Below are 21,884 nucleotides of genomic sequence, written 5' to 3' on the forward strand. Positions count from 1 at the left end.
AGAGAGCCGAGGAAGAATGCTAAGTAACAAGTTTTAAAAAAAAAAAAAAACTCAGTAGGGACACTCAGGAGCCATCGTGTAATAAATCATCTAATGCTCAAGCAGTATTCCCAGGACAGCATGGGGCCCCGTCAGAGCCCCTCGACCTTGGCTGCAAATCGCATTAACTTTATGAAACCATCCTGTCGGGCCCCTCCAGAGTGCCCCTTCCATTACCTCACCCCTCTCTTCTCAATCAATCTTTCAGCCTCAATACTTACCCTTTAAATCAATTCAACTCTGAGATCCATCTTGCTATTTCCCCAGCCCGTTTTAAAATCCCATTGACTTTTATAAATCAATTGTGTTTCAGCTCTCCTGCAGCTACTTCTCCATGCTCGCAGGGCTGCACTTGCAAAAGCTGCAGATGGACAAACACCCCTGCAAACCTGCTTCACGGCACCCAGCCCCAGCAGGCATGGTCCAGAAGGGATATGCCCCAGCAGGTGCCAAAAGGCCGAGGCCACCTAAAGTCTATTTAAAAAATCCTGGACATAATCGAATGTGTTTGGTGGGGCCTCCAAATTAGACCCTGAATTGAGGATTCACTTGCAGTAATGTATTCAAGAAGTGTCTGAAGGGTTCCCCAGTAGAGGGGTTAGGGAGCAGGACAGGGACAAGAGACCCAAGCCCAAGTCCAATGCAAAGGCCAATCAAAGGAGGTCTCAACCTAAACCATCCTGGTCCTTCCACTCCTGACTCTGCTTTGACCAAGGGCTGCCAGCAGAGATGACATAAATTCCTAGGCATTCCCATTCTTCCAGTGTGGACAGACTCCAGTAATCCAAGGACAGTCTTCCTAAATAGGTCAACCATCCCGAGATATCCCTGGGAGGAGGCTAAAGTAAATCACAGTGAGAGGTGTGGGGCATATAACCTGAAAAGGAACCTGGAGAATTCCGGCTGCTCTCTGCCAGGATCCACTATTAGATGTGTCTTTAGAGCCATTTCTAATGTCAGTAGCAGTCGATGTTCCTGTAACTGCAGTGTGAAGGATCAACACACATGCACCTCCCCAGGCTGGCCCAGAGAGGCTCACCTACAGAGAGGCCCATCATGCTCACTCACAGCCCCCGATCATGGTCCTGGAAGGACCACAAAAAGGCCAGGCCCAAGTTTTTCACCAGAACCTGTCTGTTCACCATGTGCTGTGTTTGAAAGTAGTCTCTCCTCCTAACCCAGGAGCTTCCTGCAGGCAGAGACTCAGAGACTGTCTTTCTTGCTCCATGTTGTGGTCCAGGGTCCCTCTAGTGCTTATCATCAATAAGGACTCATAATCACTTATCACATTAGCAATCTTTTCATGGTTATTTTAGATTTCCTTAGGGGATCTAGCTCAAAAAAACACAAACCACTTTCACTTAAAATCTTTCATCATAATTTACATAATCAACACAAATTCCATCCCTTTATGAAATGCACAGTATTACAGCTCCATCCTTCCCTTCATGACCATAACTTATGTTAGAGATGGGGTACATTATTTGGCAGACCTTACTCTCATACAAATACCTGCATCTGCAGAAAATCCATTGCAATGCCTTTTGTTTAGGGTAGGTGTTTTTCTTCTACTTTACATAATTTTATATTCTGTGTGTCATTCTACAACTTGTTTTCTTCTATAATAGAATTTAAATACACCCAACCTTCCCTATTTATAGGTTCTACATCCTCAGATTCAACAAACTGCAGATTAAAAGCATTTAAAAATAATTACATCTATATTCAACAGGTACAGACTTTTGCTCATGTTATTATTTCCTAAATGAAGCAATATAACAACTGTTTATGTAGCATTTACATTCTGTTAGGTATTACAAGCAATCTAGAGATAATTGAAATTTATGGGAAGGTGTGTGTTTTTTTACAAGGGATTTGATATTTTATATAAAGGACTTGAACATTCAGGGATTTGTGTACCTACAGGGGATCCTGGAGCCCATCCAGGTATGACTGTAAATGTTAATGTGAAGCATAAAAGGGGAGATAGGAGGGTTACTTTTTTTGAGATTTGACCACCAAGGAAATGAGTCATTGGGAAAATGGCATTTGAGTGGAAAACAGCATCTCAGGCGAGGACACAGCAGACAGAGAGTTCACACTGGCCACACATAAGCCCAGGAACTGCAAAGGCCAGAGGAGGAGAGGCCAGAGGAGGGCTGAGAGGTCACAAGGCTGGATGTCCAGGACCCCAGTGGGCCACAATGGTGGCTCTACTTTCACTCTGAGCCAGCTTACTGGAAATCCTGCAGGGTATTCATAAGGAACAACTTGATCTAACTCCCATCTTTAAAAACCCATTTGAAAAGGGACTGCAGCTGAGGATGGCAGAGTAGGGAGGCAGAAGAAGCAACATCAGGGGAGAAATGTTGGCAGCTGGGAACAGGGCCTGAGGATGGGGTATCCACTGACCAGGATAGAGGAGGCCATGCAAGGAGCAGGTTCTGGGGCAGGAGGAGACCAAGAGTTCAGCTTTGAACTTGTGACATCAGAGGTGGCAGGTGGACAGTGTGACACATGGTCTCAAGTTCAAGGTTGAGCTGCATAGGGCCTTGCACACATCACTGATGATTAAATCCATGAGACAGTGTAGATAGATGTGGGACCAGCCCTAAGCAATTAAGAGGTTGGAAAGATGCAACAGAGCTGGGAAACTGGAAAAGGTGGGGGTGTTGGGAGAGGAAGGGCCATGTTGGAACTCAGGGTAGAAAATGGTCCCAGGACAGGGAAGAGTCAACTTGTCAAGTGCTGCAGGGCAGTGGAGGAACCAAAGAACTGACCTGTCTGTCCCTTGAATTGAATAACGTAAGGGTCACTGGGGACCATGATTACAGTAGTTTGGGTGGGCAGAGGTAAGGGAAACCTGATTAGAGGGTGTTCAAAAGAGAATAGGGCAGGAATCAGAATTGGGGAGTGAAAGCACTTATTTTGAGGAGTCAGATAAAAGGGGAGTTCTCCCTATTAGCTCATGTATTTTCTTATTGTTTTCAATGTCTGTATGGTTGAATATACCGTTATTTGGCCATTTTCCTTCTGATGGGCATTTGAATCTTCTTCATTTTAGCTATCCTTGGGCATCCTTGTATGCCACTAGCCCTGCACTTGGGGTTCTCTCTGGGGTGGGAGGGTAGGGACAGGAGAGAAGCAGAACTACTGATTTGTAAAGGATATGTGATTTTTAGCTGGGGGTGGTGGCACACACCTGTAATCCCAGCCACTCAGGAGGCTATTGCAGGAGGATCAAAAGTTCCAGGCCAGCCCCAGCAAGGCTCTAAGCAACTTAGCGAGACCCTGTCTCAAAATAAAAAATAAAAAGGGTTGAGGATGTAGCTCAGTGGTAGAGCACCCCTGGGTTCAATCCCCGATGGGGGGTAGGGTGGGGGGGAAACAAAGATGTGTGATTTTAATCCTAAGTACAGCTCCAGTGTCCTCTATCTAGTGACTTGCAATGTCTCACAGCCTCACCAATACATGATATTGTCAAACTTTCCAAACTTTACCTGTAAAGGATACGCAGTGTTGCATCTTACAATGCCTGTAATTTGCATTTTCCTGCTGACTGTTGGAGCTCAGCATCCCTGTACATCTGTTGGTCATTTGTAGGTTCTCTTCTGTTCAGCACCTATTCACTTCTTTAATTTCTTCAACTCTGAGAAATGCAAAATTCCCTACCTCCTTGCTGGGGATAAGGCCTGTATCTGTGATTCATCTGCTGGCCATGCACCCCCTGCTGCATTACCAACACCTGGACATGCACAGCTCTGTGCCCTCCTCTGAGGAGACACAAAACTTCAGTACTTGAATTGTTTGTCTGAACCAGGGTCTTGACATCTTGAGTTTGAGTTGATCTGTGTTTTCATTCTGGGCATCCCTGGCTAAGGAAAGATGCCCATCTTGCTGGAGTCTGCTCAGAGCACTGAGGGGTGGCCCAGGATCCCTTCTGCTTTGGAAGAATTACAGTGTTCCTAGTGACCAGGAACAGTCCAAGTTTGGCCACATTAGAGCAATGTTGTGTGACGCTGAAAAAGATGCTTTTCTCCTTCAAGTCTCACTTCTAAAATCTGCGAAATCAGAGTTATTCTGGGGGATAAAGAAATGACTCATGACTTCTGCCTGTCCCCAGCTCTGGTAGTCACAGCCACTTGTGCACATCCATCCTTTCTGTTACTCACTCCCCCGATCCCAGTCTTGCCTGCATTTTCCCATCTCAACCGTACCCCTCCCTCTACCTCCAGCTGTCCCAGGAAGGCCAGGCCAGAGCTAACACAATGGGAACCAACTCTACCAGTACTCACAGCCCCATGTCCTTTCTCATCAGGTCCATGGCAGTGTCTGGAGTCACCAGCATAGTCTGGGCCAGGACACCCTGGCCCAGATCCTGGTTAAGACAGCAGCCTGGTACAGGTATAGTCAGGACTGAGTACAAGGAGAACCTTGGTGCACAGGTGATCTCTCATATCTCCGAAAGGGAGGGTTGCAGCTGGCCAGGTGCCCCAGCATAGAACAGTACCTTACCCACAGCCATCTGTGCCTCCCTGCTTTCTGTCACACACAGGATGGCTTTTTGCTGTCCCAGGCAAGCTCCCCCACCCCCCACCACCAACACACATGTAAACAGTGCCTGACCTCAGGCTCTGCCTCCTGGTCCTTGCCAGAATGCTCCCTGTGGGAAGTGCTTCCTCTCTGACTTCTCTCCCCACCCACCTCACACACACACACAGCCTCAACCTTCACCAATCAAAATATGTTTGAACACACGCAGGTCCTTTCCCTTCAGATGCCTTCCTCCCCCTTTCCCCTCCTTGCAAGGAACATTCTAGAAAGAATTTTCCATGTTTTTTTTTGCTGCACTCACTCTCCCAGAGCACTCTCCTGGACGGTCTGTAAGACAGCTCTTGCTGCACTTCTCTGCCTGAGAAGCCAGGCTGGAATTCTCTCTCTTCCTCTTATAAGCTGTAGCCTTTTCTTCCAGCCCTCTCTGGGTTTTCCACTCCATTCTTTCCCTGGTGGTTCTCCTGTCTCTCTGGCTGCCTCTGCCAGTGTCTCTCAAAAGCTTCTCTGCCCCTTCCTGTCCTCACTTCTCCTAGTTCTCAGAATTCTCCCCTCAGGCCCCTGTTTCTTACTCCCTCCACAGGCTTCCTGGGAGATGTTATGCAGGCTCTAGACTCGGGAAGAGTTAAGTAGCTCACCCTGAAGTTAGGCAGGCTCTGATTCCTAAACAGACCCCGTGCCAGTGGCCTCAGGCAACTGTCTCAGCTCTCACATCTACAGACTGGAAGTCATAGCATTTGCTGTCAGGAATAAATAAAATTATTTCATTTAGGCTTGTGCATGACATGGAGTGTCTAAGTTCACAATGAACAATAACTATAATACTATCATAATAATTATCATTCAACACTTACGGAGCACCTCCCTCCTACATGTGGGCCCTGGTCTGTAGCTGCCTCTGTCCAGCATGCTCCCCTCCCATGGGTCACATCTGACTTCCTCCAGGAATGTCCTCCTGGATGTTGAAGAGATGAGGAAAGCACAATGTATTCCAGTTGCACTTGCTCTACACCTCCTCCTTGACAACTCTCTCTCTCTCTCTCTCTCTCTCTCTCTCTCTCTCTCTCTCTCTCTTTCTCTCTCCCTCTCCCTCTACAAACCATTAGTCAGCAACCCCAACAACCCCTCCTCCTGAATGTCTCTATGGGTGGCACCCTGCTCTCTACACATCCCAAAGACCTACCCTCCCCTGCCCTCCACCCTCTGACTTTCCTCCCTGGGTTGTTCCCATCTGCTTCCTCAGTTTCCCAACAGCCTACTTCCTGAGAGGATCTCAGGCTTCCAGGGCTCCTGATGGGTCTTCAGGCCCCACCTTCCCTTCTCTCCTCTGGAACTGACCACCTAAACCAAGACCCTGGGTTCTGAATTTGGGTTTGCTCCATACTGGTACACTGATGGATGTGTACACACAGAGACACACACATGCAAAACAAATTCTGTGATACACTCACATAATTTAGTGTATACATTCTCTCTCTCCCTTCCTCTTGCTTTCTTACACACACACACACACACACAAACACTCTTGTACATTCTCTCTCTGTCTCTCTCTGACTCTCTCTCTCTCTCTCTCTCTCTCTCTCTCTCACACACACACACACACACACACACACACATATACTCTTGCACATTCTCTCTCTCTCTTACTCTTTCTCTCTCTCTCTCTCTCTCTCTCTCTCTCACACACACACACACACACACACACACACACACACACGGAGACATCCGGAGCTCCCCAGCGCTCCCCAGTAGGGAGTTGGGTCCCCTAGGAGCTCCCTGCTGGTCCATCCTCCTCCAACTCACCTCCCTCCCTGCTTCAAGCAGATGCCGCTCAGGTTTTCGGAAGTGAACACAACACTTTTCTTACAATATCTGTCCCAGGGGCTATAGTCTTAGGGAGAAGCAGACATATGCTTGAACCACAAAATTATACACTAGGCTATTATTCATGCAATCTTAAAGGTGAAGTGAAAAGAAAGAGATGAATTTCTGTGGAGTACCTCTGGGAGGACCGCATGGTATGCTCCATATCCTGAACAGAGGGTAGGATTCTGACATTGAAGAGTAGTGGAACCAAAGGCCTTTCCAATAGAGGTTGTCTGATGTGACCCAAGCCCAGCACATGATTATATCAGCATCACCCAGGTTGCTTCAAAATTCAGGTATGAAGATGTGCATATAATACACAGACACCTTGGCAGCTACTAACTTGGACAGGTGGTCCAGGTGGAGGTGTGTGGGTACATTAGATTGCCGCAGCCCGGCTGGCTGGGCAAAATAACCGGGGGGGTGACGAACAACTTGTATACGTTGATACAGCAGGAGTAGGAGCCGTTTATTGCAGGACAGGAGCAGTATTTATACATTCCACAGAGCTTATCTAATTAGCATAAACTAGATACATCAGTCAACCAATCAGGAATCTCTACACTTAATGACTCGCTTTTGTTACTTCTCAAACCACTCCCTCTGGCATTTTGCCAGGCACCATCCAGACTTGTTTACGAACTCTAACATTCCCCTGACTAAATGCCAGGTGTTATTTTGACTTGTTTACAGACTCTAACATTAGATGATGTGCTGTGAACTTACAGTGACTGCCAGGCTGGGCCAGGGGTGGAGTTTCTCTATGCATAATAAATAAATACAACTAGTTTTGGAGGAAGCAGATTATTAGACCCATTTTTAGAAATTGTGGCACTTTCATGAAGGGGTTAAGTGTGTAAGCCTGAAGTTAGGCAAACTGAGATTCCTAAACAGTCTGCCTCCTGTCACCTGGGGCCTTGACAAACCATCTCAGCCTCTGCAAACATTGGCTCACATATTTGTGAACAGAAGAATTACCACTTGTTTTCAGATTAAATGAAATGATTCATGCAGAGCATTTCCTTGGCAGCTCCATAGCTCTTTAGGAGACTTCTGTGGAAGCTAAGAGGTAAGAGTCAGGAAGTAGTCCAGGCAAGAGATGGTTATATTTGAATTGATTCAGTAAAAAGAAGTGAAAAGAAAGGAGAGTGAGAAAGAGTCTTCAGATTTGGAAACTAATGAAGTCAGGAGTCAAAGGGGAGGGATTTGCAGGAACAAACTCTGCGTTGTCCAGACTATTTGGGTTGAGGAAGGAGAGGTAGTTGCATGTCTCCCCCCATCAATACATACTTGTCAGCAAGAGGAGGTGACAGTGTCTACCTAACACACAAACTGTGCCAAGGGATAGCAAATGCCATGCTCATTCCTTCCTCCCTAAAAACCAGAGTCCGATCTGCCCTGAGGTAGGCCCACATTCTGGTCATCCCTCAAGAATTCCATGGGTTCCCCACCTCCAGATGACTCTGCAGAGATTTGTGCCTTCTTTTCAGTGTCTGTACCCTTTGCCTGTCTCACATGACCTTGGACCTTTCATTCCTGCATGGTTGTGACTTATTTCCCCTGTCAGACTAGGGGATCCTCAAGGAAACATAAACTTAAAATTCTACACTGCATCTGGCAGACATCTACCAGTGTGGAATGAATGAATGAATGTTGTGCTTATGAGCCTTGACTTGGAGGAGGGCCAAGGGCACCCCTCTCCTCCCTGGGACAAAAGCTTGCCCCGGGCCTGCTCCCCAGATTTCTCCTCAACACTAATTAGTACTGGAGACTTAGCATGTCAAAGCCATTTGACTTAAGCCTGGTTTAAATATTTACAGAACTAAATAAATTGATTAAAGGAAGTGCTGAGGACAGGAACAATGGTTATTAATAAATCATAACAATGATTATTTTCCTTTTGAGAAGTTCAGTCAGCCTGATAAGTAATATCCATGTGACTGATCACCTGGGGAGAACCCTGCACTTGTCTGGCCTCCTATGTGGAAACAAGAGCCTCCCTGGCAAACTATGAGGCACGGGAGCTGGCTTCTCTTCTCCTCCTGGAAGGCCAGGGAAGAGCAGAGCATGGGGTTTGGGTGCCACTGGCAGGACGCTCAGGGCTGCCCACATGTGCTGAAATAGAGAGTGCCCAGCTACATAACCTCACCTTGTTCCTTTGCCCCAGTTAACCGGCTCCCTGATGCCTTCTCTCTCCTTCCTGTAATTCTCAGGAGGGCTGGTGCCCAGGGTTTGGGAATCAGAGCATAGAACACCTCCTTCTGTTCTTTGTCTTGTCACATGAAGTCTCCTGCAGGCCAGTCATGTCATCGACCATGCAGTCATTCTTGCATAAGTTGCTGGGCTCCTGCTCTCTGCCAGGCTCAGTGTCCATGGTTCTATGTCCAGAAAGTTCAGCCTTCCTGGGACAAACAGAGAGTACTTCTGTCAACCTGACCCAGGGCTCGGGTGGAAGTCTCAGTGGCACTCAGGAGAGTCCTGCTGCACTGATGAGTCCTGGAGAGTTTGTTGAGTTTCTGCTGTGCACCTGCCCTGTGCAGGATGCTCTGGTGATATGAGAGGAAGAGCAGGTGCATTTCTGGTGGAATGTGCCAGCTTTGGGCCCTGTTATTTAAAAAAAAGATAGAACCAGGAAAGTGGCCCTAGAATGTTCCATGGTTCATTCCCCACTAAAGACTCCAGAGGGGCTGTTCAGACATCTGTGGAGGAACAGAAGGGTCTAAGTAGACCCTACCAGTTCCCCAAGAAAAGGAAAAAGAATTCAAGAATAGACAGTAGAGGCCTGAGCCGACTCCACTCACCAGAAAATCCTCACTCACAGAGGGCACTGCTGCCTACCAGGTCTCAATTTAGAAATCTCATGCAATTAAAAAGATAAAGGCCCAAGCACTGGTGACTATCAATTCTTAACCCACTAAAAGAATTTGAGACATGAGAAAATTGAGACCCAGACAAGCAAACTCAGTTACTCTAGGGACATACCTGTCTTTCCCCCTCAATGTTCTGCCAGCTTGCACCAGAATACTGGGGTCATGATAACCCTCTTCTCCTCATGGGCATCATCTCCATGGCCCCTGGGCTTAAGAGTCCCCAGCTCTGAAAGGGGATCAGCAAGTGTCTGTTGGGTACAGCCTGCTTCTACTCCTTGCCGGAGGGAGACAGGATATAAGATCAGATGAGGGGGCAGCCCTGGGAGCAGAAAGGCCCCACCTGAGGCCTGATGTTATTGGGTCTCACAATCCCTACCTGCCTCATCTGTGCTCCAGCCCAGCCTCACCCAGGCTGAGTGTTTCTTCCAATTCTGGGTCCTCCTTGGCAAGGATGCTGAGCTTGCAGGGCAGAGATGCTGGGCAAGATGCTATGATACTTGGAAATGAAAGGGCAGCCTTTCCAGGACTGTAAGAAGATTCATCTTTTCACCCAGCTTAAGGAAACAAATCCTTCATGGAGATGTCCACCTCACGATTTCCATTATCATAACCATCATCACTACAGTAACTAGTCACTGGGTCCCTCAGACATGCCAAGCACTCTGCCAGGTGGGCTGTCTCCCCTCCTCCAACTTGCCCTGCTGGGTGAGGGACTGTCATCATAAATGGGCCCAATTTGCTGATCTGCAGACCAAAACACAGAGTTCACAGAGCTGGCAGTGATCCAAACACAAGCCTTTGTCCAAAGCCTGTATTTCTTCAACTGGGCCCCTTTGTTCCTTTAATTAAATAATTAACAGAAAGAATGTGAATGCTCAGCAATGTTGGAATCTTTTGGTAACATATGGTGGGGCATCAGATTGCATACAGGGAGCATAAACAGCTATTAGGACTCAGGAGGGTGTGCATGATAATTCTGCCTCAAGAACATGGGGACCAGGCCCAGCAGCAAGGTTGGGAACAAAAATGCAGATCAGTCTGAAATGCAAGAACGTGTGAAGCTCAACCCTGGTCAGGGTACTGCTGGGCTTCAGAGGTGAGACTGAGTTCCTGGAAGGAGCAACCTCCACTGGACTCCTCTGGAGTCCCTCCCTTTAGTCTCTGGAAAAACCCTACTCCCCTAAAGGATTGCCAGTCCCCTTCAGTGTGCAAGGATACCCATGGAGCTGGCATAGCTACTTGGATACCAGAAACAAGAGGTGATCCTGATGCTGAACCCTTCCAGAGCCAAGGTTTATGGGATGGTCTCTTCATTTTGTTGTTGTTGTTCATGTAAATGTGCTAGATTCAAGATAGTATTCCCCGCTATAAGATTGCAGACGAAACTGGGAACCACCAGGCTATATGCTATAAGACAAGAGCTGGCTGTCATGTTATGTTTAATACCATTGAGATTCAGATCATTAAGGCTAACTCTAAGTATCCTGTGTTTAACTACCATGACTCATGTCCATCCCTTGGCCCCACAGTGATGAGGACCATACATACAGAATTGGATAAGATCCTATTTCCTGTTTGCCCACCCCTCAAGGCTGAAGGGGCAGAAAGGCAACCATATAGATGAATCCCAGCCACAGGCTAGATATGTCCTGTAAAAGAGGGAATGTCTACCTGGAAAAGATTCATGAGGAAGATTCCACAGTAGAGGTGTCATCTGAGTTGGATTCTGAAGGCTGAGTATGAGCTCACCATGCAGCCAAACCTAGGGATTTAATGGGGGAGGATGGCAGAAAAATCTAGGCTAGTGAGACAGGGTGGGCGGAAGGTAGGCCAGGCTTAGGGAACTGTGGTCACTAGTATAACAGGAGGAACTTATATACACATGCACATGTGTATACACACACACATACACACATGCACATGTGTATACACACACAAAAAAAAATCGTAGGCACAGTGCAAAAACTGTGGGTTGCAGGGACCATGTGTTCCTATCAGAAGTTAGGATCCGTGAACTACGAATTGCAGTTATGATTACATTTGGACTCAGAATTGTTCCTCCAAAGTCCAGCATGTCCTCTCCTAGTAAATACTGCAATAATATGCTTGATTCTGGCCAAGGAGAGAAACGTTTCCCCCAAAGACCAAGGAGAGAGGAGGGGAAGTATACAAACAGAGAGATGGGAATGGAGGAGACAAGAATCTGAATTCATCACTGCCATGGGCAGTACCAGCCCTGCAGAGTGCTGGTCAGCGATGTCAGCTGGGGAAAAGAGGGTTTGTAGGCACCCAGAAAGCTGCGACATAGTAGTTATTGCCCCCCTTGTTCTGTCAAGGAGCCACCATCAAAATCACAACAAATTTCTGAAAGAGAGGTCCCACCATCCAGGCCCTGCACAATGGTTCCAGGGAAGCAGCAGAGTGGCTTTGGAGAATCTGGGCAGTGGTGCTCAAGCCTGATGTCTCCAGAAGAGGGGGCTTCAAACAGACACTGGGGTAGGGTCTGGATGGAGCCAGTTCCCACTGCCCCTGAGTAACAGAAACCTGGCTAGAATGTAATCTCCAGGAGAAACCAGATTTTTATCTCTTTTTTAAATTTCACTACTTTATCCTCATAACTAGAACAGATCTTGGCACAGAGTCTGCACTTAATAAATAGTGACTGAATGAAAAGAAATGAGTCATGGAATGAATAGATGAGTGGACAGTTACATGTATACATTGATGGATGGATGCGTGGATACATGGATGGAGGTTTGGATGAAGAAACCTGGAGAAATGGAGAATCTAGATTTCCAGGAACAGAGCAGAAATGAATCAGGCAGGCAGACTATCCCACCTATCCCAGGTGGATAACCTTGGGTGGCTGCTGCTGCTGCTGAAGTCTTCCAGCCTATGTATGCCCTTGGAACCCAACAGGGAATTGGGCCTGCAATGCTCATATCCTACTGTCCTGGGCTTGCAAGCCTTGGTCCAAGATCAGCTGGGATACCAGAATGTGCTGAGTACTGGCCAGAGGGCACACCAGTCTCTGTACTCACTATGTGTGTTCTTGACTTCCAGCCCGCTCCAAGAGCCTGGTGATGGGGGAGCAGAGCCGCAGCCCAGGGCGGCCACCAGGACCCTGCAGGTTGGGCCCTGTTCTGAAGGCAGGCTGGCTGAGGAAGCAGAGGAGCATCATGAAGAACTGGCAACAGCGCTGGTTTGTGTTGCGTGGGAATCAGCTTTTCTATTACAAAGACAAAGATGAGACCAAGCCCCAGGTGAGAAGTCATGTCCTATCTTCCATGGGTAGCACGCTGGGGCTCAGAGGGACAGTAAACTCTGCCCAGGAGAGGGAAAAGGCAGGGAACTTTTCAGGCTTCCAGCCCTCAGCACCCAAGTTTTATTCTTACCCTCCGTGTTCCTGGCTTAATGAAATGCACCCACAGCTTTGATAATGAAAATGCTTCCACATGATGTTGACAGAGAGCATCCCTATCCAGCTTAAGAAAATGACTCTTCCTGTGTTCATCCCCTTAGTGCTTCCAAGGATGCACATGCATATATTTTGTTACTCCTACCGTTCAGGGAATGGGTACAGTCAACTTAGCTCCAAACTAGAACTTGGCTCACGTGAAGCCATGTGTCTGCTGTCTCTGTCTTATGTCAGCCATCTTTTTCTCACCAGCTCTGTAAGACCCACCTCAGGTGCTTAAAGTGTTGACTTTTCCACCCAAATTGTGATAAATTCACCCATTCAGAGCAATTAGTAGCTTCAGTACCACACATGGCCTTATCACAGGTGGACCTTGCAAACATTGTGATGAAATGCTCTGTCACCAAGGCATTGGCTTGCAGGATGCGGCATCTAATCTTTGTGGTAGGCACAGCTAGTTCTTTTTATCCATGGGATCTGCATCCATGGATTCAACCACTGTGGATCAAAAATATTCAGAAAAAAAATTGCATATACAATGTTTTTGCCATCATTCTGAAAACAAGACTATATAACTATGTATATAGCATTACTCTGTACCATATTAAAAGTAATCAGAGAATGATTTAAACTATATGGGATGATGTGCTTAGGTTACATGATATTATTATCATTTTATATAAGATATTTTATCATCTGTGGACTTTAGTATTTAGTGGTAAGGGAGTGTGGACATCCTGGATCCAATTCCCTATAGATATCAAGGGATGGTTTCTGTAACTCTTGGGAAAAAATGGGGAAGAGATATTAAAGGACTTTGCCCAAATGATGCTCCTCATCAGGGATCCAAATCAGAAAAGGCCATCAGATCCCCTTGTTCAAAATCAGACGTCATGGAGCCTTGGTGGACAGGAGTCCTGTGTACATCTAAGCAGTGGGCCAAGAGGGTTTTCTGTGATAGGCAAGGTGTGAGGAGATACCTGGGCACAGCGTGAGATAATGTCAAGTTCACAGTGAGAAATGACTCTTTCACATTTTTCACACTTCTTTCAATTTGGGGGTATGTCATAGATGAAGTGTCAATTAGGTGTGAGCATATTTTTACCACTTCTCCAAGGCTTGATGCCCTTCTTTTAAAAGGAATATGGGGGCTGGGTTGAGAGGGAGCAGGCCTCATCTCACAATCTTCAGTGTCAGCAGGAATCAGCTGCAAGTTAATGACTTTCTTCCTTCACTGTATTTATTCTAATGGTTACCTTTGATTATGGGAAGAAATTCTAGTTTCTATTTATAGTGATCTCAAGTTTGCCTTTCCAAAACACATCTACATTAAAAACAGAAAGTGCTGCATAGCAAAGTGAATGAACTTAATGCCACCAAACTAAACTTAAAAATGGTTAGTTTAGGGTCTGAGGGTATAGCTCAAGAGAATAGCACTTGCCTTGCATACTCAAGGCCCTGGGTTATCCCCAGCACAACCAAGGGGGGAAAAAAGTTTAGCATGGTAAACTTTATGTGATTGCAGATTTTACCACAATAAGAATAAATTAAAAATGAAACTTCATAAGGAAAACCTTCATGTAAATAACACCACAAATGAAAAATGAGTAAGACAGAATTCATGAGAGTAAGCATAAACTAAAATTAGGAATAAAGTTAAGGGGATCTAAACAGGATTAAGAAACCCTGGTCTTGCCAGCCTCCTTGATTTTAAAAGAGAGGAAAAACAACACCCAGAGAAGTTTAGTGGGGTAGATAGGAACTCTGAAGTCAGATCAATCTAAATTAATTAGTTCTGAAGTAGATACAGCATGCTAGCTCGGGACAATGGCTTTTTTTTTTTTTAACTTTTGGTTTTACTTGTAAATAAGACAACATTATATGCAGACACTATTTGTAAATAAGACAACAGAAATGTGCTAGGAATTAAATTGCATAACATATACATAACCAAGGGAAAATTCCAGCACAATGGATAATTAAATCTGAGCTCATGTGCCCTCCGGTACCCCACTTCCCAGGCAGGGCACAGTGCCTCTGATTATACACCACCGTGTCCTTCTAGCTGCGTTAGCCCTTCAATGGTGCCTTGGCTTTCCTGGATGACCTGGTGATGACTGGTCACTCCTCATAACTGATCAAAATTGCCAAGATCCCAATTTTTCAGAGCATGTGTGGGGCTCCTAGGGTCATCCCCTCCCACTGTCATCCACAGCACTGTCTCCTGGGAGCACTGCATTGTGATGTTGAGTTAATCAAGGTGCTGATGACCCTGAGGTCATCCAGGCCACACACGGAAGGAGACTCCATTGCCACAGGCTTCCCAACACATTCTTCATGGCCTGAGCCTGAGGTGGCCCAGCATGCCTTCCCCATCAGCTGGCTCCATCAGGCACTGCCATCTTCCAAAATTCTCCACCTGGACATTCTTCTTCCTCACTTTCCACCTTTTCCAAACCTTAATGGCTTCTGTTGAAAGCAGTTAATAAAATGGAGGCACCGATATCCCCAGTCACTGGCCTGGATGTAAAAGCAGCCAGCCCATGAGCCCAACCCAGGATGAATCAGGGCATTCACCTCCAGGGAGCATGTTATATCTGTGAAAGGAGTCAGTGTCTCCTAACGGATACCAGTGTCATCCCAGGGCTCTTGTGGCCTCTCTGGGTCTGGCTGGCACTCCCAGAGCTTCATGGGACCTTATAACTCCCTAACTTCCCCTCCCCATCAAAGCCTGATTCCTACAACTGTGCCCCACTACACAGATTCCCAGTCTCGAGGCAACTATTGGTCACTTTTGACTCATTTAGCTTACACAGTATGATCTCAAACTGCTGGCACAATAAGCCCACAAATTTCTATTTAATTGCATGAACTTACATGTAATAGACTAATTCTCAATATCTGGTTCCTGGAAAAAATATGCCCTGTTCACTGTTCCCACTGACAGCGAGCCTTAGCAGTCAGCACCTACTGTCAGACAGCCTGTACCAGCTGATGTAACTGCCAGGAAGAGGGATGTCCAGCCACCTTTGATGCTACCCAGAGCTCAAAAGTCATGATAAGCATCACTCTCAGCCCACATCCCAAGATCTGTCTTCAAACATTTATCTCTTCCCTTTTCTCAGGAGCCAGAGGGTCAGGGAGCATAGAGATGGAAAAGTAGATTACTTGAACTCAGATGGAAAGATTAGGCATAGGGACTTTGCAGCAGAGTCTGAAAGCATACTCTCATCCCTTAGCTTATTCTGGAACATGTCCCTAAGTATTCCCAGCAGATAGACCCTGCAGTTTCACAAATGAAGTATTCCAGGATTTTTCACCTTAGTGGATTCTGCTCAAAATATTTTCTTAAGCCATGGAAATTCCCACCATATACTTGGTTGATTGACCTGGTTCATTTTTACTGTCTGAGGACTCACTTTAGTTTTATCAATCTTCACTTGTGGGTTTCTTGGCTTTGAGTAGAAATGAATTGGAATAGAAATAGAAAGTAAAAATTCCGAAATATAAGACAGAGAAAAAAAAAAGGGCTGGGGATGTGGCTCAAGTGGTAATGTACTCGCCTGGCATGTGCAGGGCGCTGGGTTCGATCCTCAGCACCACATAAAATAAAATAAAGATGTTGTGTCCACCGAAAACTGAAAAATAAAAAATATTTTTTAAAAAGAAAAAAATGAATTAAATGTGATCAAGGTTCACAGAGCTGGGCTTTTCATGAAACTGAGGAATAATAAATGCCCCCACTTCAAACCCCAATTTTTGCAAGCATGCCAGAAAAATTTCAGACATGTCACTCAGAGTAACCGGCTTAAGTTTATTGGAAAGTATGGAAAGAGAGGAAAGGGGACACTATCAAGGAGACAGTGAGTCATCTCAGAGAGGAAAGAATTGGCGTGCTTCTCCTGCCCTCCAGTTTTATTGGAGGTCCCAGGGAAGTTTCCAAAGAGTCCTACCTATGTCCACCTCTTGACTTTTGATGGACAGCAGGATGACATCAGACTTTCAAGTTCCTATTGCCATGACAACTCTAAGTCACTTTGGCCCACACTAACTGGTTCTAATTGGAACCTGTTCTTTCAGATTTTATGATAGGGGAAATTATCCTTATCTCCCAAAATGCTGGGATCTGGTCTGTGTAAGGATCACAAAATTCCACTCATTCAGAGTAACTTGTGTTCTTCTTATTGGTATTTCAGGGCTGCATTTCTCTGGCAGATAACAGGTAGTTTGCTGAGAAATGTAACATTCTATGGACTTAAGCCAGGCAGGGATGCAGGTAACTAATTAATTCTTAGAAAGCAAAGCTAATACAATAATGAAGAGCAGATATCAAGAAAATAGAAAAGGGGGAAAAAAAGTGAAAGCACATAGGGCTGGGTTGTAGCTCAGTGGTAGAGTGCTTGCCTAGCATGTGTGAGGCATTGGGTTTGATCCTCTGCACCACATAAATAAATAAATAAATAAATAAATGTATTGTGTCCATCTAAAATTAAAAATATTTTTAAAAATGTGAAAGCATGTGGGGGTCAGCACAGTGGGCCCATTTTATAGAATTATTCCCTCTACTTCATGTTCCCACCACTCACATTGGTGTGTTTCTGATCAAACCCAACAAATGGGAGAGAAAAGGAGAGAGAGAGAGAGAGAGAGAGAGAGAGAGAGAGAGAGAGAGAGAGAAAGGTAAATAGAAAACAAAAAATAAATAAGACAACAAGACTAGATACAAACATTTCAGCTGTCATAATAAATGTGAAATATGATCTATCTGTTTATTTAAAAACAGAAAGTGGGAGATTGGGTCTAATAAAGAAAGAGGAACAAACAGGCTAAAAGGAGAAATGATGAAAAACAATGTCAATAAATGTGAGCAGAAAGATTGAGTGAGATCAAAACAGAAGTCAAGACGATGATAACCAAAGGGGACAAAGAAATACAGCTCATAATAGAGGTTGCAACCTACTGAGAAATAGAGCAGCCAAGAACTTTTTATGCTCTTAATGACATATCTTTGAACAATGTTCAAAGAAACAAAGAATACTCATTAATTTCTCTCTTTTGTGCAGAGGAGTGTTGTTTAGTTTAGTTTTTTTTTTTTTTTTTTTCTTATTTGTTTCTGTTCTTTGTGGTGCCAGGGTTTCATACATGCTAAGCAAGCACTCTACCACTGAGCTGCGTGCATCCCCAGCTCTCTCTCTTGGGTGTACACTTCTGTGTGTGTGTGTGTGTGTGTGTGTGTGTGTGTGTGTGTGTGTCTCCCTTTCCAAAGCAAATGCCTTCTTTCAAAAAATGAAATTATAGAGACACAGTGACAATTGCACAAAAGGAAAAAAAAAGAAAAAGAAATTGTTAACAAATGATGCCCAGGGAGTGTGTGCATGAGAAAGACGTCAAGATCTAAACACATGGGAACCAAACACACACACTGCATAATTCTTTCCTAGTTAATGAGAAAATCAAACCTCAAATTCAAACTTCCAGTTAAGTATAACAGTTTTTATAGTGATGGTTATAAAGAGAGGTGAGGAAAAATAGGAAAAACAAAGTAAGGAGAGAGAGAAAGAGTGAATAAGAGCATTTGGCTGTTAATGGGGAAAAAAAAGGAGAGAAAGAGAAACAAAAAAAATAAAATAAGCAAATAAAAAATCCTAATTCTCCAAAGAGAAGGCAAGGAAAAATAACTATCTTTTTAAAATGCTAAAAATGAGGGAGAATAAATGAATATGTGTATGTATGTACATCCATGGAACAACTGTGACAACAAGAACACCAATCAATCAATCAATATCACCTTGGCCTCTTCCACATGCCCAAGCTTCACGGAACAGCATGAAAGAGATGTTTTTGGAGGTGTGACACACCTAGACAGAAAAACAGGAGGAGGGAGGGTCCTCTGAATGCTGGGAAGCAGATGGGCAAGAGGCAGCTGGTTAGCAACCTAAGAGAGCTGAGCTCCAGGCCAGCACTGGAGGAGAGAGCACAGCAGCTGTTTGCTCTGCAGAGGGGAGCTGCCCAAAGACCCAGGAATTGGCAGGACCAAGATCTCTGGAAATAAGAGCCAAAGAGGAGCAAAGAAAAGAACGTCGGTTGAAAGTAAAGTTTAAAAAGCAATTAGAGCTCAGATATTCTGAACACCTAATGCCAAGAGGCGACTGCCATCCCCCACAGAGGCATAAGAATGGAGTTTCAGTTCTGAGAGGGATAAGAAAAGTTTTTCAGACTAAGGACACTGGGCCAATTCCTAATGCAAGTCTCATACTAAAAAACAGGAGGATTGGGTAAAAGTTGGAAGTGCAGACCAGTTGCTAAGCCCCCAGTAGTCACCCCACATTTGACTCCCAGACTCCAGCAGACGGGAATTAGCCTGCAGGAAGGAAATTAGAATTTTTAAGGGTGGCTCAATGAAATGACTCAGGAAGACCCCCTCCATATTCCCACCATGGAAACAGTTCCCCTCCCCCTCCTCCTACACTCTATAGTCAGTTTCTTGGGGAATTGAAGGCCTGGGCCATCAGACATTTAAGGAAAGAATCTCATATGAAAGACAGAGGTAAAAACAGGAAGAAGAACAAAAGCAAGTTGGAGTCAATAGAAACTATGCAGGGGGATAAAATATTTATTTAAAATTGTGTTTAACATCATTAGAGATAATAAAAATGGTGCCAGACAACAAACAATCCCCCTAGAAGTGAGGAATGAGATTTCAGTCATGAAAAAATAAAATATTGGAAAAAATGTGACACTCTCTAGAAGAAGAGAAAATGAACAGAGGGGAAAGTAGGACAGACAACCCAGTGTCTGAATAGAAGGGAGTTCTAGAAAGGGAGAGGAGAGAAATGAAGGGAAAGAGAAATGCTGCAAATAAAGAGAAACACTGAGTGCCAACTGATAAAACCAAAATTACGGAGGAGGTTCAGGAAGGCAGGTGGGTGGGGTGTGGGGAGGCGAGGGACAGATAGAAAGCATGCTTTCCTGCTTCCATACTGGCAATTTCAAAGATAATACCTAAAACTTTGAATCAAGAACTAACAACGATATTACCTAGAAGTAAATCTCAAAAAAGAAAGAAAGAAAAAGAATTTTTTTTTAAATCCCTGAAAGTTGAAAGTGGTTGCATATTCAAGCAATGGTGGAAGAGAAAGAAATTGCTGTCTGAAAACAAACAATGGAGATCGATTTGATTCCTTAAATTATGTCTCATTATAACTTTAATTTTAAAAAGAATAAGTAAAATAAAACCTAAATAATTTATTTTGAGGATTTTGAAGTTACAAAAAAAAAAAAAAAAAAAAAGACAAATCAGAGCCATAGGGTAGAGTTGTAGGGAGGGCCTGGATGGTGAAGTGGTGATAAAGATTTCTCACAGTGAGACCATATATAGTTAAGTCCGTATTTTAAAATATTTTAAAAATTTGAACTGGAAGGAAAAAAAAAGAAAAGAAAAAACGGAAACCAAAAAAGAAAGGCAACAGAGTCACAGCCCAGGAAAGTTTTTCTTCAGATAAATAAAAATGTGATGGAGCTGGACCAGACAAAGGGCTCTCCCTTCTAGCCAGGCCCTCAGAGCCCTGGAACACATGAAGATGCTCAGAAGCTCTGCTTCAAATGAACCTAGGGATACAGTGCCAGGTCTATGGACAGGTGTCTCTGGCAGAGATTGTGAAGTAGCTGCAGTGTGGACTGGAAGCTGGAAACAGGAAGTGGGAATTGCCACACGCAGCAACTGGGTCTTTACAAAGGACCCTGCTGGGGGCCTCTGTGGAAGTTGTGGGGCTAAGACTCAGCCATCAGAGCTCCAAGAGGGAAGTCATCCTGCAAAAGCATAGGCAGGGCTTATAGGGGGCCCTTGTCATTCAGACAGGGCTGTTGTCCTAACATCCTGTGAGACCATGAAAATCCCTGCAGTGTTGGAGCAAGGTGATGGGGGCCTTGGAAGAAGCAGGGGCAAGAGCCTATAAGGTGGAGCTTTGAAGTCTTGGGTCTGCACCCAGTGAGACCTGTGCAGCTGTAGGTTCCAGGAGAGGCAATTTAAAAATCACTTTAAGAGCAGGCTGGCTTTTTGTTGCTGCTTCCCACCTCCACCTCCCCCCACCTCACCCCCACACACAGGAGAGTAAGTGATAGGAGGTTCAGCAGGAAGAAACAGAAAATTGATTAAAGTTTGATTTAATTTAGAGAAAAAGCTTGGAATTGGGAGAAGGAAGACAAGATGGATGGGAAAACAGATGTACTGCTGAGAGCAAACATTAATATTGAACAATCAGAAATCTTTAAGAGGAAACCTCAGAGGAAGAAGGGGCTGCCAGATCCCATAGTTTAAAGGTCACAGGGAACCACCTTCCAGCATGCAGCCAATCCTCCGCTTACCTTGTGCCATTTATCAAACGTGCACATTTTTAAAAGTGCTGCTGTGATCTGGTTCCTCGGGTGCTTGTTTGGAAAAGATGCCTGTGTTGTCTCATTTTTTTTGGCTGAGGGGAATGGAGGAGTGGCCTGAAGCCTAGGTTATGACAACTCCTGAAGGCTACACACATCTTCAGAGAGACTCCTAGGAAGTGGCTCTGTGCTGTACCACTGAATGCCCACAAAACCTTGAAACTGACTAGGAGATTCGAACCAACATGGACATTATTTCAGCACTACCTGGGATTTTCATTAAGACAGTCTCAGGTGTCAGAGCCCATGTCCTGCTCATAGTTCAGAGAATAGGCCACCATCAGATGCCCTTCACTTCTAGATACTATAAACTCCATTTGGCTCAAGTCGATTAACAAACCCTACTGTCCATTCTTCAACAGTTGTAAGTTGTTACTCGACCCATCCAAGAAGTCATTCCTATTATTGCTGTTTTGATATTGCCATGGTTATTCTGTAACTCTCTTAGTTTACTGTCTGTTCTCCATTCTAGTCTGTAAACCTCATCCAGACAGGGTTCTAGTCTGTCTTAGCATTTCTCTTTTCCCATCCCTTAGCACAGTGTCTGGCACATAATTGATCCCAGTAATTTTTAATACTTACATGGCTCACATTAAAAATAAATAAAAATAAAGATATTAAGGGGCTGGGGTTGTAGCTCAGTGGTAGGGTGCTTGCCTCACACACGTGAGGCCCTGTGTTTGATCCTCAGCACCACATTTAAAAAA

General features: G+C 44.9%; 1 protein-coding gene across 2 annotated transcripts in view; it reads left to right on the forward strand.

The window, feature by feature from the left end:
• Arhgap22 (Rho GTPase activating protein 22) overlaps window positions 1-21,884 on the forward strand; it is a 157,866-nt gene that overhangs the window by 14,984 nt on the left and 120,998 nt on the right. For both annotated transcript variants that reach the window (XM_071611282.1, XM_027947938.3), the window contains exon 2: window positions 12,390-12,589. In XM_071611282.1, the coding sequence (XP_071467383.1) occupies window positions 12,390-12,589 (200 nt within the window). The remainder of the gene's footprint in view (window positions 1-12,389; window positions 12,590-21,884) is intronic.

Source organism: Marmota flaviventris, chromosome 4, assembly GCF_047511675.1.
Source record: "Marmota flaviventris isolate mMarFla1 chromosome 4, mMarFla1.hap1, whole genome shotgun sequence".
Lineage (NCBI taxonomy): Eukaryota > Metazoa > Chordata > Mammalia > Rodentia > Sciuridae > Marmota > Marmota flaviventris.